General features: G+C 39.1%; 1 protein-coding gene across 1 annotated transcript in view; it reads right to left on the reverse strand.

Moving 5' to 3' along the window:
- The window catches only part of LOC133651202 (excitatory amino acid transporter 5-like), a 120,258-nt gene that overhangs the window by 50,834 nt on the left and 41,907 nt on the right, over positions 1-27,517 (reverse strand). Inside the window, exon 3 of the mRNA XM_062049230.1 lies at positions 15,447-15,662. Coding sequence (XP_061905214.1) covers positions 15,447-15,662 — 216 coding nt within the window. The remainder of the gene's footprint in view (positions 1-15,446; positions 15,663-27,517) is intronic.

The raw sequence follows: 27,517 nt of genomic DNA on the forward strand, positions 1-27,517 counted from the left end.
GGACATTGCAACTTTTTCTCGTTACATTTCACCTTTTTGCTCTTTTATTACACTTTTTTTTAATGTTTTTTTTTTTTAATGGTATTTTTGAATGTGTCGCGGGCCGTTAAAAACAATGTTGTGGGCTGCGTGTGGCCCCCGGGCCGCACTTTGGACACCCCTGCGTTACATATATACCTACAGCATGTAGGTATATATGTAGGTATAGACTGCAAAGACAAGATATTTCATGTTCCAACTGAAAAACTTTTTTTTTTTTATTCAAACAATCATTAACTTAGAATTTAATGGCAGCAACACATTTTTAACAGTGTGTTACATGGCCTTTCCTTTTAACAACACTCAGTAAAGGTTTGGGAAGTGAGGAGACACATTTTTGAAGCTTTTCAGGTGGAATTCTTTCCCATTCTTGCTTGATGTACAGCTTAAGTTGTTCAACAGTCCGGGGGTCTCCCTTCTGCTATTTTAGGTGCCACACATTTTCAATGGGAGACAGGTCTGGACTACAGGCAGGCCAGTCTAGTACCTGCACTCTTTTACTATGAAGCCACGTTGATGTAACACGTGCATTGGCATTGTCTTGCTGAAATAATCAGGGGCGGCCATTATAACGTTGCTTGGATGGCAACATATGTTGCTCCAAAAGCTGTATGTACCTTTCAGCATTAATGGTGCCTTCACAGATGTGTAAGTTACCCATGTCTTGGGCACTAATACACCCCCATACCATCACACATGCTGCCTTTTACACTTTGCGCCTAGCACAGTCCGGATGGTTCTTTTCCTCTTTGGTCCACAGTTTCCAAAAACAATTTGAACACTTTTCCACTTTGCATCAGTCCATCTTAGATGAGCTTGAGCCCCAGCGAACCCGGCGGCGTTTATGGGTGTTGTTGATCAATGGTTTTGGCTTTGTATTGTAGAGTTTTAACTTGCACTTACAGATGCAGCGACTAACTGCAGTTACTGACAGTGGATTTCCATGTGGTGATGTCCTTTACACACCGATGTCGCTTTTTGATGCAGTACCGCCTGAGGGATCGGAAGTCTGTAATATCATGGCTTACGTGCAGTGATTTCTCCAGATTCTCTGAACCTTTTGATGATATTACGGAGCGTCGATGGTGAAATCCCTAAATTCCTTGCAATAGCTGGTTGAGAAATGTTGTTCTTAAACTGTTCAACAATTTGCTCACGCATTTGTTCGCCCCATCCTTGTTTGTGAATGTCTGAGCATTTCACGGAAGCTGCTTTTATACCCAATCATGGCACCCACCTGTTCCCAATTAGCCTGTTCACCCGTGGGATGTTCCAAATAAGTGTTTTGATGAGCATTCCTCCACTTTCTCATTCTTTTTTGCCACTCGTGCCAGCTTTTTTGAAACACGTTGCAGGCATCAACATCCAAGTGAGCTAATATTTGCAAAAAATAAAGTTTTCCAGTTGGAACATGAAATATCTTGTCTTTGCAGTCTATTTAATTGAATATAAGTTGAAAAGTATTTGCAAGTCATTGTATTCTGTTTTTATTTACCATTTACACAACGTGCCAACTTCATGGTTTTGGAGGTCTTCATAGGCGTGTCAATTGATCGTGTCCCCATTACCTGCATTGTGAGTTGCCTCTTACTAGAAGATTTTCACTATTTAGAGCGCACAGACAAGAGAAAGGCGTGTGTGTGTCCTTGTCCCACATAAGCATTGTAGATATTGAGCAAAAAAAAAAAAAAGTCAGTTCCCCTTTAACTCTCATTTAGTAGAGATTTATGGCCGCTGGTACGAACCCGGCGCAGCAAGTTTGCCCTTTTTATGCCACGAGTTGAAGATGTTTTCTTATAAAATTCCATTCCATGCACATGCACACACACACACACACGCAGGGCCGGCCCGTGGCATAGGCCGTATAGGCAAATGCTAAGGGCGCCGTCCACCAGGGGGCGCCACGCCAGTGCCACAAATTTTAGAGAAAAAAAAAAAAAAAAAAGTTGGTACTATTATTTCTAAATACAAAAAATAATCCCACGTTAATTAAAATGCAAAGTAAAGCCTATTTAATAGAAATATATTATTCGTCACAACATTACGCCCCCCCTCCCCCTGCACGGTGCGCCCCCTCCCTTCCCGTATCATGACTCTTTTTGGACGTCACCACATCAAAAAATGTCAAAACGGCCAAAACTGTCAGGTGCCCAGCGAAGAAAAAAGAGAAAAGAAGAGGGGAAACGAGAAAAAGACAGGAGGTAGCAGGTAGGTAACGTTAGCCTACATGAAATGATTTGTCTGTTACAGAATGTGATAGTAACCTGTCTTTTTTAGCATTAAGCTAATGTTACATGATTCGGCAATTGCTAATCAATAAATAGCTAGTTCTGTTTTAACGTCGGGTTAATATTGTGGAGGGGGCTAAATTGTTATGGAAAATAATAATGTAACGTTAGGTAATTACAGTCCCAACGGCGTGGCGCGGTTGGGAGAGTGGCTGTGCCAGCAACCTGAGGGTTCCTGGTTCGATCCCCACCTTCTACCAACCTAGTCACGTCCGTTGTGTCCTTGAGTAAGACACTTCACCCTTGCTCCTGATGGGTCGTGGTTAGCACCTTGCATGGCAGCTCCCGCCATCAGTGTGTGAATGTGTGTGCGAATGGGTGAAAGTGGAAATAGTGTCAAAGCGCTTTGAGTACCTTGAAGGTAGAAAAGCGCTATACAAGTATAACCCATTTACCATTTACCATTTACTCCCACCTTACATTCTTCAGGGACATTTGTATTAGATCTTTTAAGCAGGTGTTTTTTGTTGACATTGTTATTGCCTTCTGGTTAGCTAATGTTTGCCCTGCAGGTAATAGTCACTTTTCCACCCCTTTATATATTAGGTATAGTTGTAAGCCTAGTTGTTAAAGTGCACATCATTAATGTTAATTAAGCAATATCACATGAGAGGGAATGCTGTTTTTTTAATTTGAGCACTGCTGTGATTCGGTTAAAGATAATCATAACATAACATTCTCATATAATATGTTAATTTGCTTTCTTTAAGTAAAAAAAAAAAAGGTCAAAGACAAAGCTATTCGGTTGCTTGTGAGTATATACACTTCACTGCCGATGTGGGGGGGCGCCACCTAAAATCTTGCCTAGGGCGCCAGATTGGTTAGGGCCAGGCCTGCACACACACGCACACACACGCCGAGTGCAATGTAGCTAAGTCATAGAATGACTGGAATGTGACAGTTCCATGCAGATTAACGACAATCTACACATTTCATGATATCAATAAAATAGGAAGACTTAAAACGGTCCAAAGGTCAAACCCACAGCACGCTCACTCCCACGCAACATTTGTGTGTGTGATAACACTCGGATGTGTGGTTCAGGACCGCTGCTCTCTGCTCTCGGGAAATTCAATGACACAAACAAACCCTGCACATGTATGTCATCAGAACCATAAGACTGGAAATATTCCACAAAGTCACAGACAATTCATTAGTGCAGCACATTTAATTAATGAGACCCCCCCCCTTGCGAGTGATTAATGACGGCGGCAATATTGTACCAAATAAATCCTCAGTCGCACTTGAAATAAGACTGGAAATAGAACACAAAGTCAGGAAAATGGCAGCCATTCGCAAAACAGAAGTCGATGACTTGAATGTGTCGGTGCAGGCCCAGCATGACACGAGTAGATCCATGTGAGTTCCCCCTCACAGGCACTTACACAATGTGTACAAAGAAGCGTTTACACTCACTGAATGGGAATCGATCCCAGGCCAGATGCTTTGAGGGGGAGGGGGAGGGGGGAGGGGGGTGGGGGGGGGGGGGGGCATGTAATGTCTGCCACTGGCTGACTGCAAGCTGAAATGGAGGGAAAGAACCACTGCATGTGTTCTTGACTTCAGCAATAGGGCTGTATATATATATATATATATATATATATATATATATATATATATATATATATATATATATATATATATATATATATATATATATATATATATATATATACAAACCCCGTTTCCATATGAGTTGGGAAATGGTGTTAGATGTAAATATAAACGGAATACAATGATTTGCAAATCCTTTTCAAGCCATATTCAGTTGAATATGCTACAAAGACAACATATTTGATGTTCAAACTCATAAACTTAATTTTTTTTAGAATTTCATGGCTGCAACACGTGCCAAAGTAGTTGGGAAAGGGCATGTTCACCACTGTGTTACATGGCCTTTCCTTTTAACAACACTCAGTAAAGGTTTGGGAAGTGAGGAGACACATTTTTGAAGTGGAATTCTTTCCCATTCTTGCTTGATGTACAGCTTAAGTTGTTCAACAGTCCGGGGGTCTCCCTTCTGCTATTGCAGGTGCCACACATTTTCAATGTCTGGACTACATGCAGGCCAGTCTAGTACCCGCACTCTTTTACTATGAAGCCACGTTGATGTAACACATGGCTTGGCATTGTCTTGCTGAAATAAGCAGGGGCGTCCATGGTAACGTTGCTTGGATGGCAACATATGTTGCTCCAAAAGCTGTATGTACCTTTCAGCATTAATGGCGCCTTCACAGATGTGTAAGTTACCCATGTCTTGGGCACTAATACACCCCCATACCATCACACATGCTGCCTTTTACACTTTGCGACTAGAACAATCCGGATGGTTCTTTTCCTCTTTGGTCCGGAGGACACAACGTCCACAGTTTCCAAAAACAATTTGAAATGTGGACTCGTCAGACCACAGAACACTTTTCCACTTTGTATCAGTCCATCTTAGATGAGCTCAGGCCCAGCGAAGCCGACGGCGTTCTGGGTGTTGTTGATAAACGGTGTTCGCCTTGCATAGGAGAGTTTTAACTTGCACTTACAGATGTAGCGACCAACTGTAGTTACTGACAGTGGCTTTCTGAAGTGTTCCTGAGCCCATGTGGTGATGTCCTTTACACACTGATGTCGCCTGTTGACGCAGTACAGCCTGAGGGATGGAAGGTCACGGGCTTAGCTGCTTACGTGCAGTGATTTCTCCAGATTCTCTGAACCCTTTGATGATATTACGGAGCGTAGATGGTGAAATCCCTAAATTCCTTGCAGTAGCTGGTTGAGAAAGGTTTTTCTTAAACTGTTCAACAATTTGCTCACACATTTGTTGACAAAGTGGTGACCCTCGCCCCATCCTTGTTTGTGAATGACTGAGCATTTCATGGAATCTACTTTTATACCCAATCATGGCACCCACCTGTTCCCAATTAGCCTGCACACCTGTGGGATGTTCCAAATAAGTGTTTGATGAGCATTCCTCAACTTTATCAGTATTTATTGCCACCTTTCCCAACTTCTTTGTCACGTGTTGCTGCCATCAAATTCTAAAGTTAATGATTATTTGCACAAAAAAAAAAAGTTGATCAGTTTGAACATCAAATATGTTGTCTTTGTAGCATATTCAACTGAATATGGCTTGAAAATGATTTGCAAATCATTGTATTCCGTTTATATTTACATCTAACACCATTTGTATTTACGCAGTGCAAAAATAAACACATTTGAACTAAATTAAAAAATAAATACTATTATGTTTCTTTGGTGAACATGTCAAAGAAATTAAAGTGCAAATGAAAATACAGCTTTGCCAATTTAGTCCTAATTTTTGTGCTTAAAAAACATAATTATGACTTTAGCTCCAGACTTCTTCTGTTTGTTTGATAATGTCATTACTGCCACAAGTGGTGGAAAAGTGTATTACAACTGAGTAGCGCTGCGGCCCGTACGGACCACAGCTGAGAAACTGATATTTTTTGGGGCCCTATGGTTAAGAACAACTGATCCAGACCACAAAGAAGTGTGTTAAATGTAGATTAGAATCATCAAGGGGCCCCTTTAACATTTCCTGCTTCTCTCTGATGCTGAAAAACTGGTCCACGCTTTAGTGACCTTGAGGCTGGATTACTGTAATTCCTTATCGACAGGTTGCTCAAGCCCGTCTTTACGTCCGACAGCTGCAGTCAAATACCGTACTCCGCGTTGACGAGGGGTCGGACGCGCAAGTCAGTCGACTCGTGTCGGCCTATTTTGCATTCAAACCAAGAATCCTAAGAATCCTCGTATTGGTGCGCGCCGAGCTCATTAGGCGTGCTTATCGCACACGCTGACGTGCACACCCGACCACGGGCGGACTACCGATATAGCGTGGCTGCATGATAGGTGAGGGCTTTAAAGAAGCTTTGTGAGATAAACCCAAAGCCCAGCTGTGCTCTTCTACAACAAACGCACACGCTGACAGCCTGCGAACGTCAGCCCGGCGACATAATCGGTACAAAGTCCGACTCTCCAGGCTTGGCTCATACGCTCAAGAGTTGATTTTGCCGTTCAACGTGACTTATTTTGGTGAAACTCTAAGCATTTTCAACTTCACGGTACACCTGATAGACCAGACCTGGGCATTCTGCGGCCCGCGGGCCACATCCGGCCCTTTGTGCGTCCCTGTCCGGCCCGCGTGAGGCCAATCATAAATTACACAATAAATTTTAAAAAGTATCTATGTCGAGTGTGCAATACAACGGTACCGCTTTTGTTTTGAAAAGCATTATTTGTATTACTTCCGTGTGGACGTATGCGCGTGAGTGAATGTGAACAGCTGCAATCACAAACGACAAAACAAAGTTGAAAAAACATCTATGTCGTGCGCGCAATACAACTGTGCTGCTTTTATTTTGAAAAGTGTTATTTATGGGCGCATGTCCGGGCGTAACCTGTGAGTGAAGGTGCACAGCGACAAGTGATGCACGGTTTACCCCCGAGACGTTAAAAAGAGAAAAGTTGGGGAACTAAATGTGATCTCTGTAAGGGGTACAAATGATTTCCAAAGCAGTGCTTTTGGTATAAAGTTAAGTTAGGTTAAATGAAAGTATTATTATTATTATTATTATTTATCTTACGGTATATATCAAAAATAATATTGAGCAAAATTGTATTGAAATATTGTCGATGTGGCCCTCCAGCAGTGCCCCCGGTAAAAATTAATTGCCCACCCCAGTGATAGAAGGTGGGCTTAATCATTTTTCAGTGCAGTCTGCTGAAAATGATGGAAAGCACCGCTCAGTGGCCTCGTGGTTAGAGTGTCCGCCCTGAGATCGGTCGGTGGTGAGTTCAAACCCCGGCCGAGTCATACCAAAGACTATACAAATGGGACCCATTTGCTTGGCACTCAGCATCAAGGGTTGGAATTGGGGGTTAAATCACCAAAATGATTCCCGGGCGCGGCCTCCGCTGCTGCTCACTGCTCCCCTCACCTCCCAGGGGGTGAACAAGGGGATGGGTCAAACGCAGAGTTTAATTTCACCACACCTAGTGTGTGTGTGACAGTCATTGGTACTTTAACTTGAACTGGAATTGCCACAAAACTAATTTTTAAGATGTTTGACACTCTACTGCCGTCCGGCGGTTAAAGTGGATCGTGCAAATTGGTCACGTTTCATGTGTCGGGTAAAGTGCGGCGAACAGGGCCTCCCCGCTGTGCGTTCCGGCAGCGCCTTTTCAGCCCACTGACCCGCTGTCACACTGACCCACTCAGTGTGGTGATATCCCTGAGCTGACCTCAAACACACCCGCTGGGGCTTGAGCAGCTCTAATTAGCTTAGCACGTCGACCCGCTGGCACACAACATCTCGAAGGGATTTTCCTCCTTCGCCGAGCACTCGGCTCCGCACGAGACGGCGCCGCGAGCGTCCATCAGTGCGACCGCGTCCCTCGAGATAACGACTGATAGAAATCGCTTTTTGACACAGACCTGTCCTGGAAAGCGCTCTGCAAATTTAGGTGGTACTCTTGGTAGTCCATCTGTACCGTGCTGGACTTATTCCCCCCTCCCTCTCCTGGTACCCTGCTGGCCTGCATTGGAGTGTGATCGTCCCGTCACTGCTGTGTACCTGCAACAGCCCTGACATTGTGGATTGTTTGCAGTGGCGGATGAGTGAGCGTACTCTGGTGGTATCGACCTTCCCCCACTAAGGCACTTGTACTTAATGTGTCTGTTGTCATTAGGCACTGCTGCTCTACGCCTGACGGATGACAGCGAGTGTGGCTCTACCTCACTTCCCAAAATACGCCTCGAGAGGTCAATTAGTCGAGACACGAGGGTCGGCCCCTGGCATAAACACTCTATTAGAGATGCGCGGTTTGCGGACACAACCGCGGACTCCGCGGATAATCCACGGGTCGGGCGGGTGCATGACGAGAAAAATGGATTTGAAATAGATTCGGGCGTGTGGCGGTTGAACCAATTCAGAAAAAAAAAATACATACCGTATTTTTCGGACTATAAATCGCAGTTTTTTTCATGGTTTGGCCATTGGTGCGACGTATACTCCGGAGCGACTTCTGTGTGAAATTATTAACACATTATTAGGGACGGCGTGGCGTAGTGGGTAGAGCAGGGGTCAGCAACCTTTTTGAAAGCAAGAGCTACTTCTTGGGTAGTGATTAATGCGAAGGGCTACCAGTTTGATACACACTTCAATAAATTGCCAGAAATAGCCAAATTGCTCAATTTACCTTTAACTCTATGTTATTATTAATAATTAATGATATTTACACTTAATTGAGTGGTTTAAAAGAGGAGAAAACATGAAAAAAATGACAATTAAATTTTGAAACATAGTTTATTTTCAATTTCGACTCTTTAAAATTCAAAATTCAACCGAAAAAAAGAAGAGAAAAACTAGCTAATTCGAATCTTTTTGAAAAAATTAAAAAAATAATTTATGGAACATCATTAGTCATTTTTCCTGATTAAGATTAATTTTAGAATTTTGATGACATGTTTTAAATAGGTTAAAATCCAATCTGCACTTTGTTAGAATATATAACAAATTGGACCAAGCTATATTTCTAACAAAGACAAATCATTATTTCTTCTAGATTTTCCAGAACAAAAATTTTAAAAGAAATTCAAAAGACTTTGAAATAAGATTTAAATTGGATTCTACAGATTTTCTAGACTTGCCAGAATAATTTTTTTGAATTTTAATCATAATAAGTTTGAAGAAATGTTTCACAAATATTCTTCGTCGAAAAAGCAGAAGCTAAAATGAAGAATTAAATTAAAATGTATTTATTATTCTTTACAATAAAAACAATACATTTACTTGAACATTGATTTAAATTGTCAGGAAAGAAGAGGAAGGAATTCAAAAGGTAAAAAGGTATATGTGTTTAAAAATCCTAAAATAATTTTTAAGGTTGTATTTTTTCTCTAAAATTGTCTTTCTGAAAGTTATAAGAAGCAAAGTAAAACATTAATGAATTTATTTAAACAAGTGAAGACCAAGTCTTTCAAATATTTTCTTGGATTTTCAAATTCTATTTGAGTTTTGTCTCTCTTAGAATTAAAAATGTTGGGCAAAGCGAGACCAGCTTGCTAGTAAATAAATACAATTTAAAAAATAGAGGCAGCTCACTGGTAAGTGCTGCTATTTGAGCTATTTTTAGAACAGGCCAGCGGGCTACTCATCTGGTCCTTACGGGCTACCTGGTGCCCGCGGGCACCACGTTGGTGACCCCTGGGGTAGAGCAACCGTGCCAGAAACCTGAGGGTTGCAGGTTCGCTCCCCGCCTCTTACCATCCAAAAAATCGCTTCCGTTGTGTCCTTGGGCAGGACACTTCACCCTTTGCCCCCGGTGCCGCTCACACCGGTGAAATGAATGATGAATGAATGGTAGGTGGTGGTCGGAGGGGCCGTAGGCGCAAACTGGCAGCCTCGCTTCCGTCAGTCTACCCCAGGGCAGCTGTTGCTACAAATGTAGCTTACCACCACCAGGTGTGAATGAAGGATGGGTTCCCACTTCTCTGTGAGCGCTTTGAGTATCTAACAATAGAAAAAGCGCGATATAAATCTAATCCATTATTATTATTATTATTATTATTAAAATATCAACTAATATTATTTATCTCATTCGCGTCATCGACGAAGCGAATGGCAGCCATCGTCACTCACACGCCAACCAATGAGAATTCGGCGGGGGCGGGTCATGGCAGAGATGCATTGTGGGTTTTGGAATGCTAACTGCTCAGTCTCCTTTCTGCCTTGCATCGTCTATATTAGATATATAACAACGGGTGGGTGGTGGGCGGTTGTGGTTTTGATAAAATGTTAGTTCGGGTGGATGGCGGGTAGATGACGACTTTTGTGATGCGGTTGCGGATGAAATAATTGCCTATCCGCGCATCTCTACGCTGTATGCAGTCGTTTAGGGCCACAGCCACCACTAGGTGCACTGCCTCTGCACATTAGGGCTGCGCAAACTCTAGGGAACCCTTTTCTGACTCAGGGACCACACTGAGAGACGATAGGCGATAATGTGTCTGGTGATATATATATACACTAGCGTTCAAAAGTTTGGGGTCACATGTAAATGTCCTTATTTTTGAAGGAAAAGCACTGTACTTTTCAATGAAGATAACTTTAAACTAGTCTTAACTTGAAAGAAATACACTCTATACATTGCTAATGTGGTAAATGACTATTCTAGCTGCAAATGTCTGCTTTTTGGTGCAATATCTACATAGGTCCATTTCCAGCAACTATCACTCCAGTGTTCTAATGGTACAATGTGTTTGCTCATTGGCTCAGAAGGCTAATTGATGATTAGAAAACTCTTGTGCAATCATGTTCACACATCTGAAAACACTTTAGCTCCTTACAGAAGCTACAAAACTGACCTTCCTTTGAGCAGATTGAGTTTCTGGAGCATCGCATTTGTGGGCTCAATTAAACGCTCAAAATGGCCAAAAAAAGAGGACTTTCATCTGAAACTCGACAGTCTATTCTTGTTCTTAGAAATGAAGGCTATTCCACAAAATTGTTGGGGTGACCCCAAACTTTTGAACGGTAGTGTATATGTATGTATGTACATATGGCGTGCGACTAAACTTGAGGCTTTCCATCAAGCATGGAGTGATAGTTTAATATCTTATAAACGCACGCATATTTTAGCTAAAACTAATTACTACTCCAATCTCATTCACCTCAATAAAAACGATCCTAAATATTACAATGGTAAATGGGTTATACTTGTATAGGGCTTTTCTACCTTTTTAACTCTGTAACACACCTTGTTGTAAAATGACAACGTTACCTTTAACCATCCTAAAAAACAATCTGTTATATATTTTTTTTACCACATTTACATAGTCATTGGGTCCTATTGTTCCGTCTCACAAGGCTATTGGATCGTACATTTGTTTATAAGTCCCGCCTTCTGGCCATGAACTCACACAACCTCTCAAGGTTTCCTTCAAACAAAATCTATTTGTTTCATTGGACTGGATTCATCAGATTCAAGTAATTAAAATGTCTTTTATATATGTTTTGGTTGTTATTACAATGTTTAGAGCAGTGTTTTTCAACCACTGTGCCGCGGCACACTAGTGTGCCGTGAGATACAGTCTGGTGTGCCGTGGGAGATGATCTAATTTCACCTATTTGGGTTAAAAATATTTTTTGCAAAGCAGTAATTATAGTCTGCAAATGATGTGTTGTTGTTGAGTGGTCGGTGCTGTGAAGAGCTCGGCAGCATAACCATGTAATACTCTTCCATATCAGTAGATGGCAGCAGGTAGCTAATTGCTTTGTAGATGTCGGAAACAGCGGGAGGCAGCGTGCAGGTAAAAAGGTGTCTAATGCTTAAACCAAAAATAAACAAAAGGTGAGTGCCCCTAAGAAAAGGCAGTGAAACTTAGGGAAGGCTTCGCAGAACGAAACTGGCTACAAAGTAAACAGAATGCTGGACAACAGCAAAGACTTACTGTGGAGCAAAGACAGCATCCGAATGTACATCCGAACATGACATGACAATGTCCACACAAAGAAGGATAAAAACAACTGAAATCTTCTTGATTGCTAAAACAAAGTAGATGCGGGTAATATCGCTCAAAGGAAGACATGAAACTGCTGCAGGAAAATACCAAAAAAAAGAGAAAAAGGCCACCAAAATAGGAGCGCAAGACAAGAACTAAAACACTACACACAGGAAAACATAAAAAACTCCAAATAAGTCACGGCGTGATGTGACAGGTGGTGACAGTACACCTAATTTGAGACAAGAGCTATAGTGATGCATGCTTGGTTATGGTTTAAATTCATATCCAACAACTGCGACAACGACTTTTTACTGTCAACTGAGTTTTTTGTTTTTTTTATGATTTCTGCTGGTGGTGTGCCTCCGGATTTTTTCAACGCAAAAAATGTGCCTTGGCTCAAAAAAGGTTGAAAAACACTGGTTTAGAGCATGTACATATGTAGTTATTGTGGAACAGATGCATCAAATTTCATTTAGAGCTTGTTATATAATTGTTGCAATTATACAACACTGGGTGAATGTGGTAGTCCAATAGCTGGCTTGTTGCAGTGGGCTCAAACAGGTTGTATTCCCTCCACTACTGCCTGAGGTATTTTCTCTATACATGGGTAGTATATATTCTACAGACGTTTTACAGACGACAGGGACTGTTTTTAGGACTGTTACCACCAATGAAAGTCTTCATGACCAATGGCATGAAAAGAAAAAAAGAGGGGGGGGGGGGGGAAGCGTTCTTTAAGAGTTTCATCTTGTTTCATATTTTTTACATTTGTAATAATTGACTTGTGTGATTATTATTAATGGTATATACCGTTATGGGGCTAAGTAAGCAATCCACCCTGCAAATGAACCCTTAGTTGTTCAGACAAAGTGAGTACAAATACAGAAATTCTGCTCCCATCAAAGCCCAATGTTGCAATATTACAACATTTCCTCTAAAAATTGTGGATAATGCATATGTTTAAGAGCTATTTCTTTATTCATAATCATGTTTGAATCAGCTCATATTTTTCCATGTATACTCTGTATACTAGTTTCTCTTTGTCTTCAGATTGCCTGTTTAGACAGGGTCGTAAACCATCAGGAATGTGAACACAACCCCCAAGTCTCTCTTCTTATCAGTGTTGAGAGGAGGGGGGGGGGGGGGGGGGGGGGGGCTTTCTTTGTGTGAAAAGAGTTGCTTTTTCCTTTGGAATGCCAGATCAACTTGGGCTACGCATTTGTATGTGTTGTTCGAGGCTGGTCTCTATTCTCAAATATTTGACAATAAATTACAAAATACCTATACTGTGCTTGGTGGTATATTTGAGATCAGTTTATATGTCATCTAAGGAACTTGGGACTGACCAGCGTTTTACATCCCACTTGGAGGAACATCTGGTCAAACGCAACAATACATACATAAACATTTTTTTTTTTTTAAACTCTTCAATTTCTGCATCAAATGCCTCCTTTAACAACATCCGAAAGGTCAAATATGTATTTAATATAAATATATATAATATACATATAATTTAATATTTATTAAATATCCATTTTTTAGGTTTTTCTATATTTGGGTCTTACAGGGTTAAGGAACTCAAAGCGCTTTGACACTATTTCCACATTCACACACTGATGGCGGGAGCTGCCATGCGAGGCGCTAACCAGGACCCATCAGGAGCAAGGGTGAAGTGTCTCGCTCGAGGACACAACGGACGTGACGAGGATGGTAGAAGGTGGGGATTGAACCAGGAACCCTCAGGTTGCTGGCACAGCCACTCTCCCATGTGTTCAGTACAGTAGCATTGCTAACCCAGCAAGGGACTCCGCCCGGTAGCTCCACCCACTCGGCTGATGACTTTCTTTAATAAGAAAATTGAACTCATTAAAAAGGAGATGAAAGACAACTAGGTTGAGGTGGGCGGGGTTGGGGGGTGGGGGGTGGGGTTTGGTGGTAGTGGGTGGTGTATATTGTAGCGTCCCGGAAGAGTTAGTGCTGCAAGGGGTTCTGGGTATTTGTTGTGTTACGGTGCGGATGTTCTTGTTTGGTGTGGGTTCACAGTGTGGCGCATATTTGTAACAGTGTTAAAGTTGTTTATACGCCCACCCTCAGTGTGACCTGTATGGCTGTTGACCAAGTATGCATTGCATTCGCTTATGTGTGTGTGAAAAGCCGTAGATATTATGTGACTGGGCAGTGCCTTTAAGGCAGGGGTGTCCAAATTTTTTCCACTGAGGGCCGCACACTGAAAAATCAAAGCAAGCGGGGGCCATTTTGATATTTTTTTATTTTAAAAACCAATACAATATATGTATAAAAAAGATACATTTAGGCCTCCACTCAGGCTTGATCCCGCGGACCCCAAAAGGTTTTGGTCAAAAAAAATATTACAAATGTGTCATTATTTAGTATTATTATTACTTTTATTATTCAAGGTTTAAATCTCTAGATCAACATTAGGTCTATCTGTCAATATAACGCTTTTAAAGATTTAAGTTGTATGCCATTTTTGTCAAGGAAAAAACGTGTTTTTTTTTTGTGGAAAAAAACACAAAATATGCAATATTTTCCCCCAATAAAAATTTTAAGTGGAATATTTGACATTATATAATAATTGGAGTCTTAAAAAGGTCAATAACTCATAACAACATTGATTTTAATTCATTATTTTTTTGAGCAATGACACTTAAAAAAAAAAAAAAAAAAAAAAGTCCCACTAAAATGATTGGGGATCCAAAAGGGTACTGCTCAGTAAAGTTTAAAAAAATAAATCCAACATTTAAAAAAAAAACTTTTACCACAATAGTCTCAAGATCAACTTCAGATCTATCCGTCAATTCTAAGTTTTATTGTTGTTTATGTTTTTTGTTTGTTGGTTCTAGGCCCTTCTTTAAAAAACTTTGTTTTTGAAATGGCAACCAAAAAATATGCAACATTTTCACCCCCAAAATATCTCAAAGTGGAATATTTAATGTGAAGTAAATGGAGCCTTGAATAGGTCAATAATTCATAATGACATTGATTTTGATTCATTATTATTTTTTCAAGGAAGAAACAGCCTGCATGGCAGTTTTGTGTTATTAGAGTAAATAATGCAACATTTTCTTGTTACATTTCACCTGTTTGCTCTTTTATACCACTTTTTTTTTTTTTTTTTTTTTTTTCTCATCGTATTTTTAGAATGTGCCGTGAAAAAATTCCCTGCGGGCCGCAAATGGCCCCCGGGCCGCACTTTGGACACCCCCTGCTTTAAGGTTTATTGGCGCTCTGTACTTCTCCCTACGTCCGTGTACACGGCGGCGTTTTAAAAAGTCATACATTTTAATTTTTGAAACCGATACTGATCATTTTGAAACCGATACCTATATTTTCCGATATTACATTTAATATCGGCGGTCCGATATGATCGGACATCTCTAATTAGAACGTACCAAAACAAGTGCCCACATCTACGGTGCCTTCCAAGGTTTGTCATTGGGTTGAGGTTTTTCAGACCTAGTCTTTTTGTTTCAGACCGCCAAAAATGTTGTTTGCGTGCGGATGAAAGGCTATCTTCACGGTTTCTGTGGGGACAGGCCCTAAGCTACCAGACACTGAACGTGGGGAAACTCTCTCACCGAATGAGATCCAGCAGGGCGTCGGCAGAGCTGGTCATTGGCTTCTTGCTCTCATCGGAGTCCTCCTTCTGAGCGGCTCCACCGGGGTGGATGATGTACACCATGACGATGCCCACGACCACAGCCACGAAGGTGGTCCAGAGGTAGTAGGAGATGGTCATGATGCCCAGGCGGCTGGAGCACTTGGCATCCAGAGCCGCCAGACCCGACATCAAACTGAAATATGCAAGGATGAAGAAAGAGAGAAAAGGAATGACACATTTAGAAAAATATGCAATAATTCCCGTTAGAACAACTGGCGGCACATCCGTCCGGCCAAACATCATCCAAATAGGCTTAATGAAACTATTCAAACTAGGGCTGATCATGCATGCAGTACTCCTGCTACCCCGCAGGGGGCAACAACAGCGAGGCGTATGTGTCACATCCTATCTTGCTGATTGTATTGTACCATAAGAAATCTGCGTTCAAAGAACTCCGGCTTATTAGTGATTCCCAGAGCCCAAAAGAAGTCTGCGGGCTGTACAGCGTTTTCTATTCAGGCTCCAGTACTCTGGAATGCCCTCCCGGTAACAGTTAGAGATGCTACCTCAGTCGAAGCATTTAAGTCCCATCTTAAAACTCATTTGTATAATCTAGCCCAGGGGTCAGCAACCTTTTTGAAAGCAAGAGCTACTTCTTGGGTAGTGATTAATGCGAAGGGCTACCAGTTGGATACACACTTCAATAAATTGCCAGAAATAGCCAATTTGCTCAATTTACCTTTAACTCTATGTTATTATTAATAATTAATGATATTTACACTTAATCGAACAGTTTAAAAGAGGAGAAAACACGAAAAAAAAATGACAATTAAATTTTGAAACATAGTTTATCTTCAATTTCGACTCTTTAAAATTCAAAATTCAACCCAAAAAAAGAAGAGAAAAAAATAGCTAATTCGAATCTTTTTGAAAAAATAAAAAAAATAATTTATGGAACATCATTAGTAATTTTTCCTGATTAAGATTAATTTTAGAATTTTGATGACATGTTTTAAATTGGTTAAAATCCAATCTGCACTTTGTTAGAATATATAACAAATTGGACCAAGCTATATTTCTAACAAAGACAAATCATTATTTCTTCTAGATTTTCCAGAACAAAAATTCTAAAAGAAATTCAAAAGACTTTGAAATAACATTTAAATTTGATTGTACAGATTTTCTAGATTTGCCAGAATATTTTTTTTAAATTTTAATCATAATAAGTTTGAAGAAATATTTCACAAATATTCTTCGTCGAAAAAACAGAAGCCAAATGAAGAATTAAATTAAAATGTATTTATTATTCTTTACAATAAAAAAATACATTTACTTGAACATTGATTTAAATTGTCAGGAAAGGAGAGGAAGGAATTTAAAAGGTAAAAAGGTATATGTGTTTAAAAATCCTAAAATCATTTTTAAGGTTGTATTTTATCTCTAAAATTGTCTTTCTGAAAGTTATAAGAAGCAAAGTAAAACAAATTAATGAATTTATTTAAACAAGTGAAGACCAAGTCTTTAAAACATTTTCTCGGATTTTCAAATTCTATTTGAGTTTTGTCTCTCTTAGAATTAAAAATGTCGGGCAAGCGAGACCAGCTTGCTAGTAAATACATACAATTTAAAAAATAGAGGCAGCTCACTGGTAAGTGCTGCTATTTGAGCTATTTTTAGAACAGGCCAGCGGGCTACTCATCTGGTCCTTACGGGCTACCTGGTGCCCGCGGGCACCCCGTTGGTGACCCCTGCTCTAGCCTTTTAATAGACCCCCTTTTTTCTTTTCTTTTCTCCTCTGCCCCCCTCTCCCTTGTGGAGGCGGAGTTACACAGGTCCGGTGGCCATGGATGAAGTCCTGGCTGTCCAGAGTCTGGACCCGGAGTGGACCACTCGCCTGTGCATCGGTTGGGGACATCTCTGCGCTGCTGACCCGTCTCCGCTCGGGATGGTCTCCTGCTGGCCCCACTATGGACTGGACTCTCACTATTATGTTAGATCCACTATGGACTGGACTCTCACTATTATGTTAGATCCACTATGGACTGGACTCTCACTATTATGTTAGATCCACTATGGACTGGACTCTCACTATTATGTTAGATCCACTATGGACTGGACTCTCACTATTATGTTAGATCCACTATGGACTGGACTTTCACTATTATGTTAGATCCACTATGGACTGGACTTTCACTATTATGTTAGATCCACTATGGACTGGACTCTCACTATTATGTTAGATCCACTATGGACTGGACTCTCACTATTATGTTAGATCCACTATAGACTGGACTCTCACTATTATGTTAGATCCACTACGGACTAGACTCTCACTATTATGTTAGATCCACTATGGACTGGAATTTCACTATTATGTTAGATCCACTATGGACTGGACTCTCACTATTATGTTAGATTCACTATGGACTAGACTCTCACTATTATGTTAGATCCACTATGGACTGGACTCTCACTGTTATGTTAGATCCACTATGGACTGGACCCTCATTATTATGTTAGATCCACTATGGACTGGACCCTCACTATTATGTTAGATCCACTATGGACTGGACTCTCAATATTATGTTAGATCCACTATGGACTGGACTCTCACTATTATGTTAGATCTACTATGGACTGGACTTTCACTATTATGTTAGATCCACTATGGACTGGACTCTCACTATTATGTTAGATCCACTATGGACTGGACTTTCCCAATATTATGCTAAACCCACTCGACGTCCATTGCACCGGTCTCCCCTAGAGAGGGGGGAGAGGGGGGGACAAATATCCGCTCCGTAACACAACATAAACACAACAGAACAAATACCCAGAACCCCTTGCAGCACTAACTCTTCCGGGACGCTACAATATACACCCCCCGCTACCTACCCCCCCTCCCACCTGAACCCCGCCCTCCCCACCTCAACCTCCTCATGCTCTCTCAGGGAGAGCATGTCCCAAATTCCAAGCTGCTGTTTTGAAGCATGTTTAAATAAAATAATGCACTTTGTGACTTCAATAATAAATATGGCAGTGCCATGTTGGCACTTTTTTTCCATGACTTGTGTTGATTTATTTTGGAAAACCTTGTTACATTGTTGAATGCATCCAGCGGGGCATCACAACAACATTAGGCATAATATTCGGTAAACGGTCATTAAGAGTTGGACGATATCGGAATATCGGACATTGGCAAAAAAGCCATAATCGGACATCTCTAATGTAAATAGTCATGAAAATAAAGAAAACACATTGAAATGAGAAGGTGTGTCCAAACTTTTGGCCTGTACTGTACATCATCATATTATGTACAAAATTCTGTACTATACTGTACTATACATCATCATATTATGTACAAAATTCTGTACTATACTGTACTATACTGTACTATACATCATCATATTATGTACAAAATTCAGTAGAATTTTAAAATCTACCCACCGGATACCTATTTACAATTTACCCCCTCCCGCCACCACGAAAGGGACAAGCGGTAGAAAATGGATGGATGGAATCTTTAAATCCACCAAATCAGTCTCGATATCCTATTATTACAATTTGATTAAAAAGTTGCGGCTTTGCGATAATCTTATCGTACTTACAGAGGTCAAGACCAAAATTATGCGACTAATGTGAAATCCTCAGCCGTGAGGGGTGTGCGACAGTGACGTGCGGTGAGGTTCATGGCTGGTGAGGCACTGACTTCATCACAGTCAGATTTACAAACATATGAACCCTAAAGAGGATCTTATTCACCATTTGATTGGCAGCAGTTAACGGGTTATGTTTAAAAGCTCATACCAGCATTCTTCCCTGCTTGGCACTCAGCATCAAGGGTTGGAATTGGGGGTTAAATCACCAAAAATGATTCCCGGGCGCGGCACCGCTGCTGCTCACTGCTCCCCTCACCTCCCAGGGGGTGATCAAGGGGATGGGTCAAATGCAGAGGACAAATTTCATTACACCTAGTGTGTGTGTGTGACAATCATTGGTACTTTAACTTAACTTTAACTTTACACATACAAACTGTAGCACACAAAAAAGCACATTTAATAAAAAAAACGTTATTATGGTCTTACCTTTACTTATAAATGAAGTCCATGCGCCGCTGTTGTGCTGGAATAATGCACCCCCGCCGTAGAATGCACCCCCTGACGGGAGTGTTGTATCAACTAAAGCCCACACTTAAACTCTCCACGTGCAAGATTGAATCTATTTAAAAAAGTTATTTAATAAGAAGCCAAAAAGTGCAAAAACAATAATGTTGGTGTTGGAGGAGTTGTGAATGAATGAAATATGAAATCTGTGCTGCAGTCTGCAGGTGTACCTAATGTTGTGGCCCAGCAGTCATTCACAACTCCTCCAACACCAACATTGTTGTTTTTGCACTTTTTGGCTTCTTATTAAATAACTTTTTTAAATAGATTCAATCTTGCACGTGGAAAGTTTAAGTGTGGGCTTTAGTTGATATAACACTCCCGTCAGGGGGTGCATTCTACGGCGGGGGTGCATTAATCCAGCACAACAGCGGTGCATGGACTTCATTTATAAGTAAAGGTAAGACCATAATAACGTTTTCTTATTAAATGTGCTTTTTTGTGTGCTACAGTTTGTATGTGTAAAGTTAAAGTTAAGTTAAAGTACCAATGATTGTCACACACACACACTAGGTGTAATGACATTTGTCCTCTGCATTTGACCCATCCCCTTGATCACCCCCTGGGAGGTGAGGGGAGCAGTGGGGAGCAGTGGGCAGCAGCGGCGCCGCTCCCGGGAATAATTTTTGGTGATTTAACCCCCAATTCCAACCCTTGATGCTGAGTACCAAGCAGGGAAGAATGCTGGTATGAGCTTTTAAACATAACCCGTTAACTGCTGCCAATCAAATGGTGAATAAGATACTCTTTAGGGTTCATATGTTTGTAAATCTGACTGTGATGAAGTCAGTGCCTCACCAGCCATGAACCTCACCGCACGTCACGGTCGCACCCCCCTCACGGCTGAGGATTTCACATTAGTCGCATAATTTTGGTCTTGACCTCTGTAAGTACGATAAGATTATCGCAAAGCCGCAACTTTTTAATCAAATTTTAATAATAGGATATCGAGACTGATTTGGTGGATTTAAAGATTCCATCCATCCGTCCATTTTCTACCGCTTGTCCCTTTCGTGGTGGCGGGGGGTGTAAATTGTAAAGGGTGCATTCTACGGCGGGAGTGCATTAACCGGCACAAGGAGGCGGGACTACTGCGAGCCTCAGCCAGTGCGTCTTCGCAGCAGTTTTATGATCGCTCAGCACAAGAAATACGTTACACACATACAGTTGTTGACAAAATACACTGTACATTATATACCTCAGCTAACTCAACTATGGAAATGTATAATATAATTCATATAGCAATACGGTCTCACTGCACAGCAGGCCGGCAGTTAGCCGAGTCATTGCGCAATCCATGTTGAGGCACAACTGAGTGACGTGCCTCAACTGGCTGCTGATCACAGCAAGTCTCTTCTCAGTATTTGAACGGCAAATGTGAAAATTCAGCGATTTTGAATAAAAATAATCTAAAACTGGTGAAGTTAAATGGAAAATAACTTTATAGTATAATCACTGGATACATATAACAATTTAATTAATTGTTTTTCTTTTTACATTTTTTTTCTTTCCATGATGGCACGTAAGGCCCCGCCTGCCCTGCCTCCCCTGACTGCACGTCACTGGTGTGCGAAATATACTAAGCATAACGCAGCAGCACATTTAGCTTAAAACGCTTTAAAAAAAATATTTGATAAGGCTATCAATCTCATTCCAGATCACCGGACCTCTACACTCTATACCAGGGGTCACCAACGCGGTGCCCGCGGGCACCAGGTAGCCCGTAAGGACCAGATGAGTAGCCCGCTGGCCTGTTCTAAAAATAGCTCAAATAGCAGCACTTACCAGTGAGCTGCCTCTATTTTTTAAATTGTATTTATTTACTAGCAAGCTGGTCTCGCTTTGCTCGACATTTTTAATTCTAAGAGAGACAAAACTCAAATAGAATTTGAAAATCCAAGAAAATATTTTAAAGACTTGGTCTTCACTTGTTTAAATAAATGCATACATTTTTTTTTACTTTGCTTCTTATAACTTTCAGAAAGACAATTTTAGAGAAAAAATACAACCTTAAAAATGATTTTAGGATTTTTAAACACATATATCTTTTTACCTTTTAAATTCCTTCCTCTTCTTTCCTGACAATTTAAATCAATGTTCAAGCAAATTAATTTTTTATTGTAAAGAATAATAAATACATTTTGATTTAATTCTTCATTTTAGCTTCTGTTTTTTCGATGAAGAATATTTGTGAAATATTTCTTCAAACTTGTTATGATTAAAATTCAAAAAAAAATATTCTGGCAAATCTAGATAATCTGTAGAATCAAATTTAAATATTATTTCAAAGTCTTTTGAATTTCTTTTAAAATTTTTGTTCTGGAAAATCTAGAAGAAATAATGATTTGTCTTTGTTAGAAATATAGCTTGGTCCAATTTGTTATATATTCTAACAAAGTGTAGATTGGATTTTAACCTATTTAAAACATGTCATCAAATTTCTAAAATTAATCTTAATCAGGAAAAATTACTATTGATGTTCCATAAATTATTTTTTTAACTTTTTCAAAAAGATTCAAATTAGCTAGTTTTTCTCTTCTTTTTTTAGGTTGAATTTTGAATTTTAAAGAGTCGAAATTGAAGATAAACTATGTTTCAAAATTTAATTGTCATTTTTTTCCGTGTTTTCTCCTCTTTTAAACCGTTCAATTAAGTGTACATATCATTAATTATTAATAATAACATAGAGTTAAAGGTAAATTGAGCAAATTGGCTATTTCTGGCAATTTATTTAAGTGTGTATCAAACTGGTAGCCCTTCGCATTAATCACTACCCAAGAAGTAGCTCTTGCTTTCAAAAAGGTTGCTGACCCCTGCTCTATACTAAAGCTTGTACACTTTAGATCAGTGGTCCCAACCACCGGGCCGCGGCTCGGTACTGCACAAGATTTTTTTTATTTTTTTTTATATATATATTTTTTTAAAAATTAAATCAACATAAAAACCACAATATATACATTATATATCAATATAAATCAATACAGTCTGCATGGATAGAGTCCGTAAGCACACATGATTGTATTTCTTTATGAGAAAAAAAAATAAAAAAATTTTTTTTACTACCCCCCCCCCCCTCCTCCCCTCCAGTCCTTGGGACAAATGTTCAAGTACAAAAAGGTTGGGGACCACAGCTCTAGATGACGGTTAATAAAGGTTTACTTCTCGTGTTAGGTCTATGAGAAGGAGTGGTCACTGGAATGATCTGGCAGAGTCTATAATTGAATCCGTATACTTTGTTACACATAATACAAGCACTGCGGAATCTGTTGCACTCAATAAGCTTCAGAAGATTGTACCCTTGAAAAAGAGGATCTGAGGGAGCATTTAAGTTTACCTGTGATAGAACACGTATGGCTTTCTTCTGAAGAATCTCCAGTTGGTTAAGATGGATAGGACAGGCCTTGATGTCCTGCTGTTTGGTGCTGTCCTGTTCTTAAGGATTAATTGCCGCAGGGACGAAAGATGGAAATGAGGCACTGGCTACAACCTTGCATATTTACACCAGTGTCTTCGTCCCTGGTTTGAAAATACAGTCGAAGAAAAAAAAATACAGTGGAACCTAGGGCTGGGCGATATGGCCTTTTATTAATATCTGGATATTTTGAGGCCATGTCACGATACACCATATATATCTCCATATTTTGCCTTAGCCTTGAATGAACACTTGATGCATATAATCACAGCAGTATGATGATTCTATGTGTCTACATTCAATCTTCATACTGCATTCATATATGCTACTTTTAAACTTTCATGCAGAGAGGGAAATCACAACTAAGTCATTTCACCAAAACTCAAAAAACTTCATGTCGGGGGCGGGGTTAAGGGGGGAGGAGTATATTTAGAGCTAGAATTCACTGAAATTCAAGTATTTCTTATATATATATATATATATATATATATATATATATATATATATATATATATATATATATATATATATATATATATATATATATATATATATATATATTAGGGATGTCCGATAATGGCTTTTTGACGATATCCGATATTCCGATATTGTCCAACTCTTTAATTACCGATACTGATATCAACCGATACTGATATCAACCGATACCGATATATGCAGTCGTGGAATTAACACATTATTATGCCTAATTTGGACAACCAGGTATGGTGAAGATAAGGTCCTTTTTAAAAAAAATTAAATAAGATAAACAAATTAAAAACATTTTCTTGAATAAAAAAGAAAGTAAAACAATATAAAAACAGTTACATAGAAACTAGTAATGAATGAAAATGAATAAAATTAACTGTTAAAGGTTAGTACTATTAGCAGACCAGCAGCACGCACAATCAATCAATCTTACAAACCTGAATGAAGGGAACAAGTGTAAAGAAATAAAACAGGAAGGAAAATATTTCAAAAGAAGGAACATCAACCCTCAACAAAAACTGGAGCTTCTGTTTCTTCGTGCTGTTTACTCGAGAGAGAGAAAAAACACACGCACAGAGGCGTTTGTGAATCGACGTTCCACTGTAATTAAAAAAACAGTCAGAACAGAGCCAGTCTAATTACCTCCATTGTTAGGAAATATGACCACATCACACCAGCTCTCAAATCCCTTCACTGGCTTCCTGTTCCACTCAGGATGGAAATCAAAGTCTCCCTACTAACCCACCAGTGCCTCCATGGAAATGCCCCCCTCTACCTCAAAGAACTACTCACCCCCAAATCCTCCACATGACACCTCCGCTCCGGACAGGCTAACCTCCTCCAACCTCCGAGGACAAAGCTACGAACAATGGGAGACCGGGTCTGTGGAACGCTCTCCCTGACCACCTGAGGGCACCACAGACTGTGGATGCTTTTAAAAAAAGGCTTAAAAACACTTCTTTTAAAAAAAAAAAAAAAAGTATTTTTTAAAGATATATGCATACTAGTTTGAGCTATTTGGCTGTTCTAGTTTTTTTTCAATTTTTTATTTATTATCTTTTTATTTGTTTTATTTTCTTTTATTACACTGTAGCACTTTGAGGTTGTTTACTCAATGTAAAGTGATTTTTACAAATAAAATCTATTATTATTATTATTATTATTATTAGCTGACTGTTGCTAGTGTTTATTTAGGAGTTAGAATGTATTAAATAAAAGAAAAAAAAAACATGTGTTCTTGTCTTGCATAAGGATTGGGAATGATAGTCAAAATTCCAAGAAAAGTGCAGTTCTCCTCTAAGAAACACGAAACGCTGCAGACAGAAAAGGACAGCGGAGACGTGCACTGTCGTCCTTTTTTGTCAAATGAACCAGTGGACAAATCCGGGTTTATTTATACGGCCTTAATAACAAATGCCTCAAAGCGCCGTTGAAGGCTAACCATCCATTTTGTGCCAATTATTGTGTTCAGGGTCACCTCGACTGAGCATTCAGCAGAAGGCTGCGTACATCATGCACACCGAGGGCACTTGTAGACAAATGTGCTGTTTAACAAATATAAATATATGTGCACTTTATTACTGTTGTCGGCATCTGTGAGAAATACCTATTTATTATAGTTGCTGGTATGAATGCATGTGTTTTTGTTATGCTGCTGGACACATGAATTCCCCTACGAGGGATCAATAATATTGATTTGTCCATCTACATTTTACATCGTCACTGAAGTGCGACAGTGATGGGTCCCGTCGCGAACGAGAGCCTTTGAAGTGAACGATGTCTTTTTAAAGCCACCGAAGACGAGTGACAGCAGGAAAATAAGTCTCTGTTATGATCTGTTCTCCAAAACAGAACGCTCTCCCTGACCACCTGAGGGCACCACAGACTGTGGATGCTTTTAAAAAAGGCTTAAAAACCCTTCTTTTTTTTTAAAAAAAAAAAAGCCTTTTTTTTTTAGATATATGCATACTAGTTTTAGCTATTTGGCTGTTTTAGTTTTTATTTTTATTTATTTTATATTTTATATATATTTTTTTTAATACACTGTAGCACTTTGAGGTCGTTTACTCAATGTAAAGTGCTTTTTACGAATACAATCTATTATTATTATCTATCTATCTACATATACTAATACATTAATACAAAACATCACAATAATGTTTAATTGATTGCTAAAACGTTATGACCAGGGGTCCCCAAACTTTTTGACTCCGGGGCCGCATTGGAGTAAAACAATTTGGCTAGGGGCCGCGCTATATATATATATATATATATATATATATATATATATATATATATATATATATATGTCTTAATTAGATTATCCAAAAGATAGTGCTCGATACCGTGGTAGAGCGTAATATGTATGTGTGGGAAAAAATCACAATCCTCAATCCTCAGGAGATTTTTTTTTTCTCCTGAGGATCTCCTGAGGATTGAGGAAACCCCTCATGAAACAGGCCTGTAGAGATGAAATAGTCTTGTGATTTTTTCCCACACATACATATATATATATATATATATATATATATATATATATATATATATATATATATATATATATATATATATATATATATATATATATATATATATATATATATATATATATATATATATATATATATATATATAATATGTAAATGTGCGTGTGTGTGTGTGTATATATGTATATGTATATGTAAATGTGTATATATGTGTGTGTATATATGTATATGTCTATGTATATATATGTGTATATATGCATATATATATATGTATATGTGTATATATGTATATATATAGGTATATTTGTATATATGTGTGTATATGTATATGTGTCTATATGTGTGTATATATTATATATATATATATATATATATATATATATATATATATATATATATATATATATATATATATATATATATATATATATATATATATATATATACATATATATTCCTCGCGCACTAATTGACTTAAAGAGCGCACTTGCTGCATGTCACGTTATCGATGGTAAAATGCATTTTTAGACAATATGATTTGCCTGAGTGGCTAGGAGACAGTAGAAAAAGGACTAGTAAGGACAAATAAATAAAAAAAAATTATAATTTTTTTTTTTTTTTTTTAACTTGGGACTTCCTGCGGGCCGGATTTTGGACGCTGGGGGGGGGGGCGTATCCGGCCCGCGGGCCGTAGTTTGGGGACCCCTGGTTATGACAGACCGCCTTAAAAAACGTAATGGAATTTTACATTGTTTTACTGAATGAGACACCCAGAATGTACATGAAAATAAAGAATGTGGGATTTACAATATTAACTATGAACGATAAAACATTGAATATTGACAACGTATGAACGTCACACCCCTTCTCCACCCACTTATTTTACAATCAAGTGAAATGCAACAAACGCAGCGAAATATAAACGCGAAGGGTAAAAATAAACCCACCTACAATCTGATACATCTGATATATCACTAAGCTTTAGAGCTTTGTTGTAAACATCTCATTCCGCGTCTGTCCCTGCACTGCCAAAACTGAAATCTAAGTAAGATGAAATATCTCAAATAAGGGTGATATTTGCTTATTTTCTGTCTGACAAGATAATTCTTCTCACTAAGCAGATTTTATGTTAGAGTGTTTTACTTGTTTTAAATGTTTTGGTCCTAAATGATCTCAGTAAGATATTAAAGCTTGGTGCTGAGATGTTATGACTAGGGATGCCGATAAATGCGTTAAAATGTAATATCGGAAATTATCGGTATCGTTTTTTTTATTATCTGTATCTTTTTTTTTTTTTTTTTTTTTTTTTTTAAATTAAATCAACATAAAAAACACAAGATACACTTACAATTAGTGCACCAACCCAAAAAACCTCCCTCCCCCCATTTCTTTCTGCAAGTCTGCAAGGGATACAGTCCGTAAGCACACATGATTGTGCGTGCTGCTGCACCACTAATAGTACTAACCTTTAACAGTTAATTTTACTCATTTTCATTCATTA

This window comes from Entelurus aequoreus, linkage group LG05, assembly GCF_033978785.1.
Source record: "Entelurus aequoreus isolate RoL-2023_Sb linkage group LG05, RoL_Eaeq_v1.1, whole genome shotgun sequence".
NCBI lineage: Eukaryota > Metazoa > Chordata > Actinopteri > Syngnathiformes > Syngnathidae > Entelurus > Entelurus aequoreus.